The 19,331-nt window shown below is 41.2% G+C and overlaps 1 protein-coding gene across 2 annotated transcripts in view; it reads right to left on the minus strand.

Annotated features, from left to right (window-relative positions):
* Nucleotides 1–19,331, minus strand: part of TTC7A (tetratricopeptide repeat domain 7A) — a 157,516-nt gene that overhangs the window by 27,710 nt on the left and 110,475 nt on the right. For both annotated transcript variants that reach the window (XM_072333365.1, XM_072333366.1), the window contains 2 exons: nt 18,264–18,398; nt 7,387–7,589 (listed from right to left, as the gene is read on the minus strand). In XM_072333365.1, coding sequence (XP_072189466.1) covers nt 7,387–7,589; nt 18,264–18,398 — 338 coding nt within the window. The remainder of the gene's footprint in view (nt 1–7,386; nt 7,590–18,263; nt 18,399–19,331) is intronic.

Raw genomic sequence — 19,331 nt, forward strand, 5'->3', positions numbered from 1 at the left:
TTTTTGGACAGGCCTGCAATGACTGTCTACTCTAATGCTTTTTCCACCTTTAGGTCTGTCATCTCTCTCCTTAAAAATCCCAAACCTCGCTCACCGGGGGAAACTGCAAAGCTGTGCTGGCACAACGATGTTCTGCTTGCGCTGAATTTGCAGAGCAGAAGGATGAATTCACTGTCAGAGCAGAAAGGAAGCACCCTCCTCCCTCCCCCCACAAAAAGCTATTTTTTGCAGGCGTTGTCATATCTTATCCCCAGGAAGAGAAGAGGGCTGTGCTAGAAAGTCTTCAGATTCACATTCGCCCCCTTTTGCTCAGTCCTTGACAGCACGGCTGAAACAATTTATCAGTGCAAGGGAGGGCAACTGGCAACATGCAGGCAAGGCAGAGTCCTCTAATGAAAACAAATCCTTGGGAGAGGATGAAGCAGCTCACAGATCCGCCTGCTGAAACCCACTCCCACCGCAATGATGTTTTCAGCACTGCTCACACTGAGCAACACTTTACCCAAAATATTTGGGGTCCAAAAGCCCAAGTGAATAAAGCGCCTCAGGACTCGAGATACATAATCAGAATAAATAAGATTTGTGCTGACAGAGTGCCTGTCATCTGAAACTATGCACAGATATTAATTAAGCTCTCTAACCCCACATGAAGTAGATTAGTAGCTTCATCCCCGTTTTACAGAGGTTTAGAGCGAAGTGTGACACACCACAGCTGATAGGAGGAGCTGGAGCTGGCCATGCAGGGGCTGAGCACCAGAGCTCCCCCTCCAGCTGCATGGGCTGCCTTCAATGGAACACAGCCGAGAGGCACTTTGTGCTGGGAGTGGGAGCACCCAGCCTGCTGCACTATATGCTTGCAAGGACTTGGCCTGAAGGGCTTTGAACAAAAGCATGATGTCTGAGTGACAAACTCATTTGATGCCATACAAAGACATTTAAAAGAAGAAAAAATGTTGTGAAGGGCTTCCAACTTCAAAATGCATTGTTTAAGAAAATTAAGTGGATCCATGTATTCAAAACCTTAACCAAAAAAAATTCAATCAATCCTCTGAGATGCAAAGAATAGTTTGAAATTCACTCTGCAGTCATTACCTACTCAAATTCAAGTTCTTTTGACAGCAATTTCTCAAAGACTGACTTTGAATATCTGTAAATGCAGAGGCTGTGATAAAGAAAAACATTCTCAGAATTCATCACAAGAAGGAGTACAACTATCCTTTCAGCTGAAATTACCTGGCCTCTAACTCTGCTTATCATCTGTGCCAAACAAGAGCAGGGTGCCATCCAATGCAGCTAGAAAGAACTATCTCCGGAACAGATAAAAGTAGGTCACTGCTTGCATCTCTAGGCACAATTATTCACCTCATTACAATTAGGTGGACAAACGCACAGTAGTCCTAACTGCAGAGGGATGCATTTTAATTGGGATGTTCAATTCTCTGTACACAAATATTAAAAAGAAAACAAAATAGAGCAAGAAATGCTGCTAGAAAATGGAAACAGACCGTGGCATACTTAACTACAAAACAGCAGACAAACTGGATAATCTGTAGCCATAAAGCAGCTCCTTAGATGATAAGTAACCACATTAATATGAAAGCTATGCTGTTTTGCTCCCACATGTAAGCACAGAAAGCATTCTAACTTCAGCTTTCAAGGTAAAAATGCTTTTAATTAGTTGTCTCGGCTACCACGTGAGACATACAGACCTTGGTATGATGAAGCTATGATCATCTACTCTCACTGAGAATCTGTCTTGTGATTTATATGATTACTCCATGCCAGCATGAAACAAATCCCCTAGGAAGTAACGCATGTCATCCTTAAAAATATTAAGCAATCAAGCCATGTTTTTATTATGTGAATGGATGCCTTTGAAAACAAGGATGCATGCACCATACTGGGAGTTAAAATGAAATAAATGAACAGAAATAATTCATTTCCATGTTCTAATCAGTGGAAACTGTAGTCTTCAAATTATCCTGATGCTACCAAGTGCGAGTCTGGAGACAATAGGTTGACTCTTCTACTAAAGTGAACATGAAATTGCATCGTAAGTACACAATGAAGGACAAATTAAACAGTTCAATTCTTCTTGTAAAGTTTGTTTCTTTTGATTCAGCCCTTGCATCCAGCTGAACAATTAAGAAGATTTGAACAAAGCATTGGATAGTTTTAAATTACCGAAATCTAACCAAAAGTAAGGTACTTATTGTATGCTAAAGGACCATAATATTTGAAAAGAATGGCTTTCAGTCAAGTTCTTCAGTTTCTAGTATTACTAGCAGAGAGCAATTTGTGTTCCATCAGCTAAAAGGATGTCTCTGGCAAGCGAAATAAATATTACCAAAGACTGGAACTGCAGGCTTGCTGGTTATGTTGTATTCACAGACCGGGACACCCACACTTCCACAAGGATCCAAGATAACACTGTTACACTGCTCATTGCTATCATAAATCACAACCCATTCATTAAAGCTGCTGACCTTTCAGAATAAAAAAAAAAAACACCACAACAAAACTAGCCCCAAAAGGCACAGGAGATGGAAACAGAGCTTTGGTAATGAGATCAAGTTAATATAAAACATTTGAAGTAGCCTGCTGTATTTGTATGAAAATGCATCTAGGTAATAATTTGCCCGAGTAGAAGACCTAGAGACAATACGGTGTTTTCTTTATGCACTAAATCTATAACGCTGTCTTTGAAGCTAAGCTAAATATTTTTTGTAAGTGTGATATTTGCTTTTTTTCTCATCATAAAAAGAACTGTAAAGTGTCTAGAGAGAGGCAATACAATAATGAAAGAAATGGGATCAGTTCCGTGTCAGTTATCTATGAAATCAGTAATAGCAGCAGGGGACGAATAACAAACAACGGCACGCAATTATCTTCCACAGGAAGAATGGGGAACATGAAGTGCATCAGTGTGGCTGGGAGGAGCTGCAGCAGGAACATACAAAATTTGACATGCAAGGTTACACAGCAGAGAGCAGACCCGCGAGCCTCCTTGCTGAAGGGTATTGTGAATCCAAACACTAACACAGGCTCCAGACAAGCCAAGCTCACAAAGGAGTAATGTACTGCGGATTACTAAACAAATAAAACCTACATCTACTTCAGGAAGTCCCAAGTTGTCTTCATTAAATCTGACGTAGTGAGGGAGACAATGATGCCCATTTCCTTCCTTTTGAAATACATGTCTCTCCTTCTCCTTCCCTTCGTTAAAATAGGTTTGTTGTTTTTTTCCCTAGCTCTGTGAAACATCACTGCTATGTGAGATGTTTGCTGGGCAAGAGTCTTCTGAATATCTCAGAATGTTTTTAGTTTATATTGTAATGTTATGTACTGAGCATTTGGACTCAAATTCAACATACTGACATTGATTTTTTTCCTTTTCTGAATCAAAAGGGAGAATGGTGCTTAATGCACCAATGTTGGAAACTAGCAAATATATTGCTTTATATGGTAGTGTCATCTGTTGCAGCTTATGTTTCATTTTCTGACTTGGTTGAGCACACGTCAATTTCGTTATCACAGTCCCAAAGCTACGCATGTCATTTATTATGTATTGAGTATACAATGAAAGAAATAAGCATTTGCTACTGGATTTTGAAATATGCTGGCCAACAGATTAGGATATGGCAGAGCTGTCTAGTCACTGTGCACTATGAGGGGGTATGGGATAAGCCCTTCCTTGGGGATCAATGAAGACATCTACTCCACCAGCCCACCTACAAGGTGGGAAATGCTCTGTGATCCTTGCAAGCCACACCCCAGAAAGTCTTATTTTGATAAGAATGGAACTGTTACAGAAATGGGAGGGAAGATGGACATGTATGAATGAGGAGAAACACAGAAGGCTTATCTCCTGAACAGAGCTGTGTTCCTGCAGCATGTATGGTTTCTTGGTGTCCAAGCCAGCCTAACTGTTTCTGACAGCAAATCAAACCAAAGGATAACAGGAGCTTAAGGATCCTGCAGCACCACTCACAAACTGTAAGTTCTGGCAAGAAGCAGCACCACCACCTAGTCAAGTATTTCTTATGTGCCTGTGGTTTGCTTACCACAGTATCAGACACCAGAGCTGCCAAGAGCCCTGTAGAGAGGCTGAGTGTGCTGCCCACCCCTTCAGAGGCACCCAGCATCATAGCCCCACTGCACCTGCAGCTCCCACACAGAAGGGAGCTTCATAAGGAAAACACACCAAACTGACAGCTATTGCAAACACCTATGGTCACAGTAAAACACAACTGTTTTCAGCTGTGCAGAGAGGGATCTTGTGTTTATTATGACAGTGACTCTGCCCTGTGTAAAAGTGAAGTTATTGACACCCAATGGACACATTCATTGCTACATCTGTGCCCTTCATTTACAGCCAGCAATGCTCTTCAAGTTGGAACTTTCCAAATATAGCTTTGACAACCCAGTTCTGAGAGCCCAGGGGAAGAGACATGACTACTTTGCTAATTGATGCTGGTACACCAGGGAGAACCAGCACTGTCTACAGCAGTTTTCCCTTAAAGCGGACTAGGTCAGTTGGATGGCAACTCACTAAGTCAGACAGTAGTTCTCATAACCAGTCCCACTTTCCCTAAATCATTACACACTGGTAACAGCATTATTAGAGAGTGAAAACGAAGTGCTCAAATGTTTTTGGAGACCAGCATTGAAACTGCATGTGAATTTAATGTCAGCTGTCTGTGCATTGAGCTTGGATAGCTTTAAGACCCTGGTACCTAGTTGATCACACAGTTTGGCCTCTAGCGTAATCCAACTCACACATTTCCCTCAAGTAGGTGGAAGATCCAGCTATGCTCAAGAACCCATTTTTTCAATAGCAGTATGGCTAGGATTAAGCTAACCCACACCTTTCAGAAGCCCATCCAGCCCTCTTTTGATGGTCTCAAAGAGGTGCAAAATTCACCACTTGCTTCACTGCATCTTCAATTACCTAAACCTCATCTAATTTCTCCATGAGGACACTGTCTCATTCAGCATACAAGACATATTCATGTAGCTAGTAACCTCTCAATATTTTATTTTTTGCCCTTTCTTTTTAATGCACGATCCATAAAAGCCTTGTTTACTGAGCATTATTCAAGCTCTATTCTGAAGGCAGAATGATTAATTTCTGTATAGGCTTTTCTGTAGTGCTCATCAGATGCTTCAAACTTGCTATGTGCAATTTCCTCACTTTTGGAAAATCACAGAAAGGAAAGTCATTACGTGGCATCCTAGAACTACTGTCGTGCTTCATATCAGCAGAGATACACCAGACCTTTGATAGCCAGCAGGCATAAACCATCAGCTGCCAGCATTACCAAGCTAACGGAGATGAGGAACACAGTTAAGTCATTTTCACCGACATTTACTGATATGAGAACAGGAAGATTTTATGGAGACCAAGGCTGTGGAGTAGAAGTACTCTCACAGGTTCAGATTCCCATACGCCTCTCATAACACTGACCCCTTCAAATTCATCCTTTCTAATACGCCCACTCTTTCAACCTGTGCATCTCAGCCTGGTTTCATAACTCAGACTCATTCTTCTCAGCTGCCCAGCCACATCCAGCATCACCTTAGTGTATCCAGCTCACTATCCATCTTTCTGTCTCTCCGTCTTTACTATGTCTTTCCTTTTCTCTATTTGCTCATAAATTCAGTCTCTACATCCAAATTCAGCATCTCTCTAACTTCTTTGCCTCTTTGATTTTACTCACATATCTTTGCTAAGAGATGGTGGAACTTACTGTGTCTTGAGGGGAATGAGTATTCACATAGGTTTTAGAAATACAGATCTACTAAGCATATTCAAAATGTGTTTATTAAAGATTGTAACGTGGATGACTTTGGAAGGATTGTCTTAAGAAAAGCACATTAATATGTTATGAAAACCACCCATCACACAAACAGTGGGGACATCACAGCACAATAAAGAAGGTATCACAGAAACCTTTAAAACCTCTTCCTTAGCCTCATTTTCAGAAAGAATTAAACCATGCTGGGTGACATTTTCCAAAGAAAACTGCGCCAGAGACCATGTGCATCTCAGAAAATGTTATTCCAAATGACTACCGCTTGAGAACATTGCAAGTAACTGAAATGGGAAGACACAGTATGTGGCTTTGCTCATAAAGTAAGACAAAAATGAGAGATATCCATACTATGTTGGCATCTCACTCAGTGGCTTCTCTTGATACTGGCTACTTGTCATGACAATAACTGAGCAAAGCATATCATTCTTTCCAGATTGTGCAAAGGTTGGATCACAATCAAGTAAATTCTATTGTCCCACTAAGCATATGAGTATGATCTGTGCATTGCTGTTTTGTGACCTCCTGACAAATGCACTAGCTACTCTTTTACTGGTTTTGCACTGAACGTAAGTTCTTACAGCTTTCTCCTCCCTTGCCTGTAGGTGTTACTATCTTCTCTTGATCATCGCTTCACTGCATGTTTGTCCTCCTGTGCACGGATAGCCCTTCAGTTTCGGAGTTGTCCACAAACCTTATCAAGCTTAAACTTACACCAGAGAATACAGATCTGCTAGCAAAGACATCAAGTAGTCACATGGACATACAATTCCTGTAAAAATTAAACTGGTCAAGAAAGTCTACTAAAACCCAAGAGAGACACAATAAGGGCTACAGTTAAGAAGATACATCATTGATGAAATATAAATAAATGTTTTGTTTTGATTTCATAAATTAAGTGGGTTTCAAGCCTCCACGGAGCATCTTGTGTAATAATAACAATAGCAATAATAATAATAAATTGATTGCAACAATAACCTGAAAGCTATAGGCCCTCTGTCTGTAACTTTGTTTTAAGGATGGTGCAACTGAAAAAACAAAGTGTCATATAGAAATACTACAAAAAAACTCTATGAGCATCAAATGGGGAGTCACTGCCTCAATAAAAGACTGGAGTTAAGCCTCGGCTTAAGACAACAGTTTTATCATAAACTCATAGTTTGTCTTCATGTGAGTAGACACAAGACTCTGGCTCAAGGTTTACGAACCCCGTATATATCTGTATTTTATAGCTACTTAGTTCAAACCTTCTTCCAAACATCAATACATTCCTTACTTAAAATGCACAACAAGTAGTAGAAAAAGTAGTAAGGACAATAAAGCAGAGAATTTCCAAAACTATCAGCATTTGTCAATTGAAGTATTTATTTTTATCCAAGCACTAATTAGTTAAAAACATTCGATCTAGTCTTAAAATAGATGTTCAGGCTATCCCACTTATTCTTGAAACAGTCACTTGCTCTAAGGATTAGGAAGACAATGGCATACAGAGCAAGCATGAAACCTCTTCTGTCTTATTATAGTTAATCGTGAATGTACATACTATAATGGAGCTGAGCCCCTGCAAACTCACCAGGCTGTGCATAATTTCGACTCCATCTGGATTCACTGTGAGCGCCTCATCGTACAATTGCCTAGCCACCTCCAAATTGCCTTTCATCTCTGCAAGCCTCCCACGCATGTACAGTACAGCATGAGATGTGGGGAAAAGACTAGCTGCCTCCTGGATACAAAAGCCTGCTTCTTTGAGATGCTGTTGTTCCATGAAAAGTTCAGCTGAAAAAAATAACACAAAAACACCCTACCATTAGTTGAAATAATTCAGACACCTTTCTTCGTATTAACTGTGTATCATCTTCCTTAAACATATTAAAACCACGAGGTCACCATCCTGCGCAGCGCTTACTATGACTGTTTAGTGTTTATTATCACAAAGTGGAGACAGTAAATGGATATTCTGTAAAGCCTCTACACAGACTTTCATGGATCTCTTTACATATTGAGAGAGGATGGCCTTAGTGATACACTGGCATGCTTCCTCAGTGGGGATGTAAACATGTGCTGAACTGAGCCCTGAGGAAGCAGGGCTGGTGGCCACTTGGAGCCATCATGCGTGTTTCCAAGTAATCTGTGGAAAGAGAGAACAGAGTAAGCCATTACTGTCGACTGAATAGTTTAAACATGTCAGACTAATAGGATACATCTGACCAACCTGGACGTTAAGTAACATACTCAAAAGAGTATTTCCATATGTAAAAAAAATAATTAGAAGCGTTTTTCCTCTGCTTACTTGTCTACTTTATGAAATAGCTGTCTCTGAAGTTTTCAAAGTCTCCATTAAAATCAAAATGCTTGTATCACAGAGACCCACTTATACTGCATATTCACAGACTTACCTCCTCACACATATTCTACAGAAATTAAAAAGGAGCTTTTGGAAGAGACTGCTCAGTAATTTGCTTTCTCATCTCTTAGCAATGATGCTAGCACTTTTCTTACAAAGGCACGCTGAGATGCTTGACTGCTGATTTGTTCGCTAATCACATCTTTTCTCAAGTTAAACAAATTTCTCAATGCATTTCACTGTTAGATTATACAACTTCTCAGGATTTTACATGCATTAAATTCTAGCACAAGGCTTCAGAAATGATACTCCATTTTCATCAACACGTAAATGAAAAGGGAAACTGTTTTTTTGTAGACAGATACATACAGGTGTGCGTATATCTGTGCATCTACATAAAATAATTTTCTCTTTGCACATCAGCCATTGCTCTTTAGTCCGTAACCTGTTAGCATTCTATCCCTTATCATTGGAAAAATTCAAAGCCTCTTTTATTTTTTTAACTGATGTGGTAATGCAGCAGGTATTGACAGCCCTGGAGTTCAATTTGAAATGACAAGTTCAGGCTCCAGAGTTAGATAAACAATCCTGAATTTAGATCCAACCTCAAATGCCCTTACTTTTAAAGGCAGGGAGTGTTCTCAGAAAGTCTCTGTGAGGAGGTAAAGTAGCTTTAAAAATTAGGTCTCTTGTATAGCTCTTAAACAGCCAGTTTTGGAGTACTGGGAAGGCCAGATGACTCTGGGGACTTGGCGTACTGACATGGAGCTTGCTGGGCAAGAGGCAAGCAGGAGAGCATCCCAGCACAAGTCCTGCCTGAAGAGGGGAGGCCCCTCTTTGGCCCATCAGACATGAGTCTGGGAGCACAGCTAGCTCTGCTGCTGGCATGCTGACCATGATTGTCCGCTGAGGTGGCAGCATGGCTGAACACAGAGATCTAAGTGCTCCTCCTGAGTGCAGGGTGAGACAACACTGACAACATTTCTTAGCCCTCCAAAAGCTGTTCTTCAGATAAATGTCCTTCTCCGAGGCTGTCAACATGAGCACAACAGCTCCTTGGTAAGAGCAACCTGCTTAAAAAGTGACTCATATACATTTCTGTCTGGTTAATCATTATAAGATCTCAGTGTGCATCCCCTTCTTCAGCTCCAACAGGGTGCAGCCACCTAATAGCACAAGGGAAGGCCATCCATGTTGTCGAGCTGAGTATGTGCACAGCCTTATCCAAGAGTTTGTGGGAGGACAGCGTTTTAACTTGCGCTTCCCAAAGAACAGAGCATTTTCCTGCCAAGAGCTGCACAGCAGCTGATGCTGAACACGTGGTAATAACGAGGATGGAGATGTGCAAAGTGACGATTCACAGCCTGAAGATAAACGTTTTGTTTGCAGCACAGTCCTAGCAGCGCAAAGGAAGAAGTGAAATCCTGGCACTATTTGAAGGCAGCAGAAGTTCTGGCTACTGCTGTATTAAAATCTCTTATTAGCTACTAACAGCATAATGTGACTTGTTTAATTTCAGAAAAGCATGAGAAGCAAGGTGGTTTAGATGTGAAATCATGCACAGCCTGTGATTCAATGCATAGAAAACAGGGAGCACTTATTCTTTCTTTCAACGGTGCCTGTAAATCTTCTTTGGTAATAACAATTATTTAGAGGAAGTGCAGCAACATAGAATCTGAATAAGATCTACAAATTGTATTTTATGGTACAGTAATGTAGCATATTAAAGTTCAATCCATTTCTTCGCAGGCTCAATAGTCAGTAAAAAACGATTTAATGGTGTGGGAGGACTCATTTGCATCAAAAAAGAATGAGAGAGGTGCTTGTGGGTTACAAGCCGCATGCTGGGTTACCCACCCAGCTAAAAATAAACACTAAGGGAAATCGTTTAGGCCTGCGCTGAAATGTGCTTTCTGTAAACTCATTTTTTTTTTAACTTCTATTGCATACTCATTTCATTTACAGATGAACAAGATATGCTTACGCAACACGGAATAAGAACAGAGGCAGAAATCAAAGCCAAAAACCAAAGGTTCTATGAATCCCACTTCCTCAACAGTACTGGAAGTACTGAAATGCCTGCCTTTGCCTTGCCTTACTTAGCATCATCTTGATAAAAGCTCAAACAAGTTTCCAAACCATTCTGAACTAAATACTACTAAATACTTACTTATATTACTTACAATACTTACATAGGTCTTGTATATTGTATTATATATATTATATTACTTATAATATTACTCCCAGTGCTACAAAGCAAAAAAAAAATGACCATCCTGAATGCACTACTTCCTCTGTCAGGAGGAATGACAGAAGCTAAGCACAGTTGACTGTCAGGGAGTATTTGAGCATTTTTGCTGTAAGTACTGAGCCCTTGAACAGCTATCCAGCTGACTCCAAGAACCAGCACAGTGTGATTCATTTCTTTCCCAGATCTACCTTACACTTCACACAGCTCTCAGAGCTGCCTTACTGTTCCTGTGCAGCACTGTCCACACTTCTCGGCTGCCATCTCTTCTTGTGGCTTCAGCCTCCTTTGTCTTGACTTGTGATCCCATCCCACTTCCACCTGATACACCAGCCTTAAGACTGACCTCAGCTCATGCGAGCAGACCACGCCACCTTCCACATGTGTCATTAGCTCTTATCACAAGCTCCTTGTTCTTCCAGTTATGTCTGCTAGCACCTATAGCTCATCTATAGTGAGGACCCTTAGCCAAGTGAGAACTGCCAGAAGCTTATCATCTACTCATTCTCCAAGGACAGGTAACAGATACACAGACCAGGAGCACTTGCAGAAGGCTGGCAAAGCTGGGCCTCCTGCAGTCAGGCTCCTCTTTTTGTCTCTAAGATAAATTACTTGCCAGAGCTCTGTTGAGGAGTCCATCTGAGCAGCAAGGCAGTATAATCTAGACATGTCTGTATCACAGCACCAGTCTGAAGAATGGAGTTGTCTGCCATCACCTTGAACACTGACTTATTCCCTATTTCCTAAGCATTTCAATGCAGTGTCAAGAGTGATTGTACTTGTCACCACAGAAGCAGCAACAACTGTAATTCTAGCCAACAAAATAAAATAGATTCGAAACATGTTTCTGCAGTGTGAAACACCCAAGAGTTAAAATCTCATTCCTTGTGAATCACGTTCAGTGTTATCCAAGATGCAGCACTTACTCCCACATGCAGACTGTTCCACATCACTGTTCTGTGTCAGCCAGATCCGCTCTCACCTACCCCAAAAATACTACTGTGTGACATGGCCAACACCACGCAGCCAGATGACCAGCAGGATGGCACACTGGGGAGCAGCCCTTCACACCCAAAGAAGGTGAGACAGCCTGCAAGGATGTGTAGAGAGGTGTTTTTTGTTCCACAGAATCCATCTGCTTGCAGGATCTATTAATACTTGTTATTGCAGCAGCCCACAGCCAGCTGGAAAGACCCACTCCTCTGAGACAGCTCTTTCATCAGTGAATGCAGAGCTATTACCATGACAAAGGGTTCTCTCTCTGTCTTTTCCTGCTGTCAGATGACGTTTAGTCATAGTCCCTTATTATGACACAACCGTGCATGCAGCAATTTGCAGGCAGATCAGATTGAAGATTCACGCAGTATCCTAACTGTAATCACTTCATTTGATGAAGCTTTCAATACAGAAACAAGGAGAACATAACCTGCCACGTGTTCCCATCCACCTGATCTCAACCACCAGCTCTTCTGAATGAGGCAAGAGATGTACATTCTGAAAAGACATCCTTGCAAGCAAGCTGATAGTTAACCAGAGCCCAGGGACCTGCTTTAAATTTCCAAGCTGCAGATCTCCCAGGGGCTGAAATGGCAAATGGGCTTCTTTAATTACAAATGCAGCATTAGAGCAGGCATTACTGGAAGAGACACAGAACCATCACAAGCTACTCTCTACGCTAAATGGCACAGTCAAAATATCATTCGAAATACAACAAACCTTGCCACAAGACACCTGGTTCCTCTGCATGAAGAGGGGGTGGTGGTGACAAAACCGTTCTTATTCACCTGGGAGAGTCAGGGGAGCAAACTCAAAATGTTGGGAGCAAACAAAAAAGGTTTCAGGCAATAAAGCCACTATTGATAAGGGTGGCAAAATACTGTGGATGGGCTTCTTTTCTTTTTTTTTTTGGTACCCCCTTTTATAACACTGAGTACTGGCTATAGTCAAAGAAAATACTTCTAAATCTCCATATTCCAACCTAGTTAAGCATAAATTCCCATCTTCTGTCCCTCATATGGATAACTGTCCTGCTTCTTTCTTCAGGACAGCGCATATTCTGTCACTAGCCCAAAAAGTGCTGAGCAGCTGAAAGATGCTAGGATTTGGTACCCTCTGCCATTCTGTGGGGACTGCTGGCAGTACAGCAGGTTCCTCTCCATCCACTGGCAAAGGATCCAGAGAATGCTTAACAAGGAGCTGCTGTCTGCTTCCCTAACAAGTGAGTGTTCACATACGTGAGTATATGCATGGCCCAGACTTCAAGAAATGCCACGTATGCTTTGAAGACCACCCATGCCAATGGATTATCAGTCTGCAAAGCTTCACATCCTGCTCCAGCAATGAGAAATATCCAGAAGCCTCAGGAACAGGGGAAGCAATCCAAAATGCCCAGTATGGATAAGAAGCAGCCAAGAATGCTTTTGACTTCTTTCATTCTTTAATTAATATTGTTGATAAAAAATAAACAAAGCCAACCTGCGGAACGTGTATGAAGACCTACTATCTCCCTGAAGACACGGAGTTGAAGAGAAGTGGGAAATTTGGCCATCTTTAGCCTGCGCTAAGAGATCAGGTCAGAGCTTGCTAAACCAGAACCCTTAGTAGAACCCTGCTGGCTTATTAACTGCATCAGTAATATTTCAAAGGGAACCAAACCAGCTCACTTCAACATTTCTATCTCCCATATGAAGCATTCCTAATCCCTCCTAGTAAGTAAATATTGTAGGTCAGTCACCTTTGCAATACACCTTTACTTCTCTCAGTAACAGCTTCATAGTAAAACATTTCCTCCTGTTGCCCCTCACCAGCTTCCAGCTTCTCACTCTACCCTGCATCACTGTAAAGAGCCAAAAAAACCAGCAGTGCTTATGGAGCTCAAGAATCTGAGCAGTAAACAGAGAGCTCTAAAATTTCAATGAACTTTAAAAAGCAAAACAAACAAACAAACAGAACACTAAAAACAAAAACCCAAGAAAAAGTAAAACAATGGAATTGCATCAACAACTACTGCTGCACTGCAGGAGGGTATCTGACCTCAGCTATTCTGCAACATCAATAAAGATGTTTCCCAAACCTAATAAACACCTTTAATATCCGAGCTTATCATTTGAGGGGGGATTAGGATTGCTAAAAGCTTAGAGAGGGAGAACATTTAATTACACATGTGCAAGCCGTGCAAACCTAAGCTGTGCTGTTGAGCTGCTCCCTTTGCTGTTCCTGGGCTGTCCCTGCTCACGTGTGGCTGTGGATGTGGGCCAGATGGGGCTGCAGATTCCAGCCCACTGGCTCCTACGACATTTTCTCGTGGAACAAGGCCCACCTCCTCTAACACTGCTTTCTTTCCCAGGAACTGGCCCACGCTGAATAAAATAAATAAATCACAAGCGTTTTGTGAAGGGAAAAAAAAATATTCCTGCTGTACATAACTCAGGGGAACAGATGTTTTTCCATTAGCTCACTGTTCCCTGCTACACTGGCTCTCTTTACATTTCTTGTTTGTGGCATGTTCATTAGAATCTTTCTTCTAAACTTCTAGCATGTCAGTGAGGCAGCAGGTAGCCGTCTCCAGCCCACTGCAACTACACTGAACAGTTATCAGGGTGATTTTTCTTTAAATGCTCCTTGAAACAAGCTCTAGGTCTACCTGGTGAGGTTTGCAGACTGTGTTGAGCAGGCATTTAGCCAATCTAAGATCAAATTACCAGACCTACTTTGCTGTGAGTGGCCATATTTGGTAAAGTACTGGGCTAGTCAAGAAGCTCAATTGTCAGATTTAAAGTACTGGCAAAGACAAACGAAGTGGACATTGTAGTTAAAAGTAAAGCTTAAAATAATATAGCAACAGGAGCTGGAGTATTTGAACTCTTATTAAACTGGCTTGCAGCACTCTAAAATACTCCACATAAATAGAGTATACTGTTATTACTGCCTGGAAATACACTCAGGCATACTTCAGGCAAGGAATCACTCATTACCAAAGGAGTTTAAAGCTACTAAAACTGTTTACTTTCAGAACCAACTCACTTTGCTTTCAGGTCAAAAGCAATATTGTAAAAACACAGAACAGAAGTTTTGGTCATAAATCTGAACCATTCCAAACATATTTTCCTTTGCCAAACAGCATGATTGTATTTTCTAAACAGAAAGGAGGACTACCGGCATAATTCTGTAAAGGAAAAAAGGGACAGAAGCAGCTACTAGGTCAGACGTTCATCTTGGTATTACTATTACCAGTAATCTCTAGGATTCTCTTTGCAGCTCATTCTGCTCCAAGAGGTGATAGGAGTTAACAAGCCTCACCAACGCCAAGGAAGTTTTACTCAAGGCTGATTTAACCTATCAGTCATGAAAAGTGGAAAAAAGAGAAAAAAAAATGGGCATACAGATCACATAAAGATTATCTCACCTGGAGCTGCACCACAGCAGAACTGTGAACTGCTGGGAGCTCCCTCTCCAAGTAATTCTCTGAAGTAGGGTCCTGACACAGGGCTGCTTTCAGACTTAGGCCAAGAATAATGTTTAGGCTTGTTAATGTAAAACCTAATGAGATGACTCTCCCCTTTTAAAAAGCCATTACACTTCAAGAAGCAGCAGGGGGGGTTATTTTTAAAAGGGACCAGACAAGCTGTATTAATCACAGTCCTTGCTGCAGAACACTTGAAAACAGCATGCCTAGTAGTATTTCCCTAAGCATGCCTCTCCAAGACCACCTCCGTGATCTTTGAAGACAACAGACCCCTTACTCTTCCAAAGACAACTGTGACTGCCTGCAGGAGACAGGAAAGTATGGAAGCCCTCTAAAGAAACATATTAAGTTCCCTGATGCAGATGAGATCACTGTGCTCCCCGCTGGTCCTACAAGAGATGGGTAGACATAAGATAACCAGTGACAATTTAGTTTTATGTGGATGTGTGAAAAAGGAGAAGAGGACTTGTTCTAGAGACCATAGATGCATCAGTCTGGTTGCTTACAGAAGCTACAAGAAGTTAGTTTGCCAAATGGCTAAGATGAAGTTCACGAAGCACTGCTGCAGGGAAAAATGAAAAGCCACGACCACAATGGTGCAGCACATGCAGACTTTGTAGTTGCACTTCTGAAGCTGCTGCTTTATTATTTTCTATGTGGCTGTTCATAAGCTCAGAAAAACTGCAGATGAAAACCACAATTCTATGCCCTTTTATACACAAGTATTTTTAGCACAGCACAAAAAAAGAGTCATTATTTGGGCAGCATTGACAGCCTTGCCTTCAGAAGCTGTTAACTGCAAATGTTCTTGTGCACTAATTAACGGAATGTGCTAAGAGATGCATCAGGAGCCCAATAAAAGCTCTCCTTCTCCAAGAGACTGAGGATGCTTGTGCAAAAGGCAGGCTAGCCCTGAACTCCTACTGCAACTATGAGCAGTTGGTGATGCTGTAACCATTCACCTGTACCGTCTGATGACTACCACACACGGGTGATACGCCCGATAAGCTGTGCACAAGCTCCTTAGTGGGGTCTGGCTGCTGAGGGCTGCAGAAACAGCCTCCCATAGCTGTGGGATAGTTTGCTTTGTGCAACTCTCTCCACTGGAGGCCCAGAGAACTCTGCCTGGATCTATCAGCTTTCATGCCCTGGGATATGGGACCTGGAATGGCTCTGATGGAACCCAGACCGACAGGCTCACAGCCTAGTGCTCTGCATCCATACCACACCCGCACACAGACACATGACCAGCTGCATCCTCCTTGTGTCTGAGAAAGATAGATGCTTTGTTATTAGTTTTCTGTAGTATGAGGGTAATGATTTTATCTAGAGATTTATGATTAACACTAGAAAGGTTAAAGTGTTAATAATAGTAAAAACAGCAACATGCAAGTCTTTTCCCAAAGGCAAACAAACATTTCCCTCCATTTACAGATAGGAAACTGAGGTATAAAAAAGCTAGGCAGCTTGCCTAGAGTCATAAGATGAGTCATTGACTGAAAAAGGACAAGTCCCAGCTAAACCTGATAGAAATCTACAGCGCACTGATGTGGCTCTTTCATAAATATGAAGTGACTCCAGATGCAGGCATCAGAAGGTTATGCTAATTGCTTGTTGCTTTCCACAGCTGTTAATTTTGTGGTGAGCTGCAGCACAAGAGCATGTGATGACCTTAGCTGTTGTTTACAAAATATTTCTATTTTGGAAGTTATTACCTTGTAACTATTCCTGTCTTCCCCTCCTTCCTGATGGGAGAGATTCTGACACAGAGGGCCAGTGATACTTCTTTGGGCTATTCACGTTACTAAGCCCACCAACACCACTAAGCTGCATCCATAACAATAACTGGCCTTAGTAATGAAATCACAAAGCAGTCACAATATATACCGTCAGAACATCGATCCTACTTCAAGTCCAGTTAAATTAAACACGAAGAAAAACAAAGTTTAAAATAAACCAATAGGACAGGAAAGTCACAGCTTATAATTTCCGTCTAAAAGAATTAACATCTCTAAGGAAGGCACACTGAGAAGTGATTGTAGCAATTCACAGCGAGGTCACAGTGAGCACCAGGTCTTTATTACTTTTGTCTTTTCACACAGCAGCAGAAATAATAATCGTGCCTCCAGCTATCTGCAGGATGATGACAACAGACACCTGACTTCTCATCACAATAAACTCTTGTTTTTCCAACCCTACCAGCCTCATCTTCAGCCTTAAATCAGAAGCATAAATGGAATAAAAGAAAACCCTGCTAGCGATTTTGAGGACCATAGTACAACAGTGAAATCCTAAGCAAACAAACGAACATGTGATTAACTTAAAAGGATGATGCATTCCATTAGGTAAGTTCTCTTTTTTCTTAATAGTTAGCCAAGTTGTAACAAACAGAATGTCACATGTTTTATACCAGAATTGAGGTCTAATTGGTAGAAAATGGCCCCATAAAAACAGCTATAAACATATTTGCTGAGAAGCAGCACAAGGCTACCAGGTTTTATGTGAGAATTGTCAATTGCAGATAAGGTAAATGAGAATTTGACAAGTTCCCCTGCATACATAATAGTAAATTATCAGCAACGTTCTGGTGTGCTCTGCTTTTTTCTTGTTGCGAGTGGTAGCAGAGACATCTAAGAAGTAATCACAGCACTCAAATGTTATTCCAGGCACACAGTGCTGGGGCCCAATTGCAAAAGAAAAACTGTGTTTTTTAAAAGCAAAACTGCAGGGTCAGAATTCCTTTTACCAGTCCTGAAATGCAAACGGTAGAAGTGCTGTGCAACTCTCCTCCTCACCAAGGGCCCTATATAAAACCCCTTCACAAGTTTGGATGTCACCACAGGATAGAGTTCCTTCTCAATATTCTCCTTTCCCTATCCGAGCTTTGCTACAGTATGTCTGTTTCAAAGTGATGTGCATATCTTTCAAGTCCTTGGGAGATTCAAGCAGCCAAGAATAGATGAGTGGAGGACTTTTTCTTCTTTAATAATTTTCACTTAAAACTCAGGAAAAACTGCAATGCTGTCAGCCTAAATAATATTTAATGGGTTGTTTGCCCAATCATTTTCAGCAAAATGAAACTAATTGCTACTATCAAATGACATTTCTTAATGAAGAACTGCTTCCTCTCCTAATTTAGAAACATACTTTAGTTAAGTTTTCCATGTTATGGAAAAATAGAGGTGAGCTGAAAAATCACATTATTCCAACATTTTGTTTGTTCAGATTTAACCAAGCAGTATTTCAAAAACCAAGTGAGATAGATGGGCAGATTTACTGTTGGTGTAAGGTGTTGAAACAGCCCTGATTTCAACTATTCCTTTAATACACGTCATCTTATTCACCACTGAAAAGCAAAGGAATTCCAGGTTGTCCATAAATACCAAAACTTACCGGCTTGTAGCCAGATTTGTTCAAGAGTTGTCCACAGCTGCATAGGTCCTTGCTTCATTGTGCTGCTCCGCATTGTTATTTCAGATATGGCTTGTTCCATTCTTGATGCAGCAAGGGAAGAGGCTCGCTGTGATCCTATGGACCAAATAAACAAGAACAGCAGTGCAGTTTATACTTTGGGATATTTGGCTCATTAACTAGGCAGGTCTGATTGTCTTCTCCAAAGCATCAGTTTTGTGTAGTAAGAATTACATCGAATTCTGAACTGGAGAAATATGCCCTATAAAAGGTTATTTTGTTGGAAAAAGACTGTATTACCCATGGGCTGCACCTCGAGCAAGTGAATCCAGAGACAGTAATTTTATAAAAGTCTGCTTACCAGCTTTCATTGAGGAAGCAACTGTATTTTGCTCATTTGGAAAGTCAAATTCTATCATCAAGTTATTTCCTAAGAATATTTATTAGCAAGCTGTTTTGTAAGCACACTGTCACTACACAACTGCAAAACGTGTCTCACTAATGTAAAATGCTAGTACAGAATTACAGAGTAGGTCAGCAGCATTCAAAGAATGCAGATTTCAAGTGACATCAATATTGTCCTATTGGTTTAGAGACAGCGTGGTTTTTCATTTAACCTCGGGGAGCAGGGAGTTCAGTGCTTCGACTATATTAACCTTTAGTATGTGCTGTAACATTTACGTAAGAATAAAGGATTCAGTACCCACAGCTCGAGGAACAAAACATCACATCAAAAGGTGATTCCAGAAAGAAGGTACAGACAGAGACCATGTTCTCAAGTAGGTATGCAGTCCTTTTGCAGGACTACCAAGAGGACAGTCACAAAGCATGGAACTATGAAATGAGGCTTCCGAGGTGGCTTTCTAAAGCTTTGAGAACTAAATATTTTAGTATATACAGGTTTAATGTGATTTTAAGGTTGATAAGCTCTTTCTCTAGAGAGCTGTTGTGACTGAAGCACTTAGGCTGATCTTGTAGATGACAAGATCCTGGAGCTACAATCCCATGTTCTCTCACAGTAGCCATCCAAAGAGCACAGTAACAGGTATT

The sequence above is a fragment of the Excalfactoria chinensis genome, chromosome 3 (genome assembly GCF_039878825.1).
Source record: "Excalfactoria chinensis isolate bCotChi1 chromosome 3, bCotChi1.hap2, whole genome shotgun sequence".
Taxonomy (NCBI): domain Eukaryota; kingdom Metazoa; phylum Chordata; class Aves; order Galliformes; family Phasianidae; genus Excalfactoria; species Excalfactoria chinensis.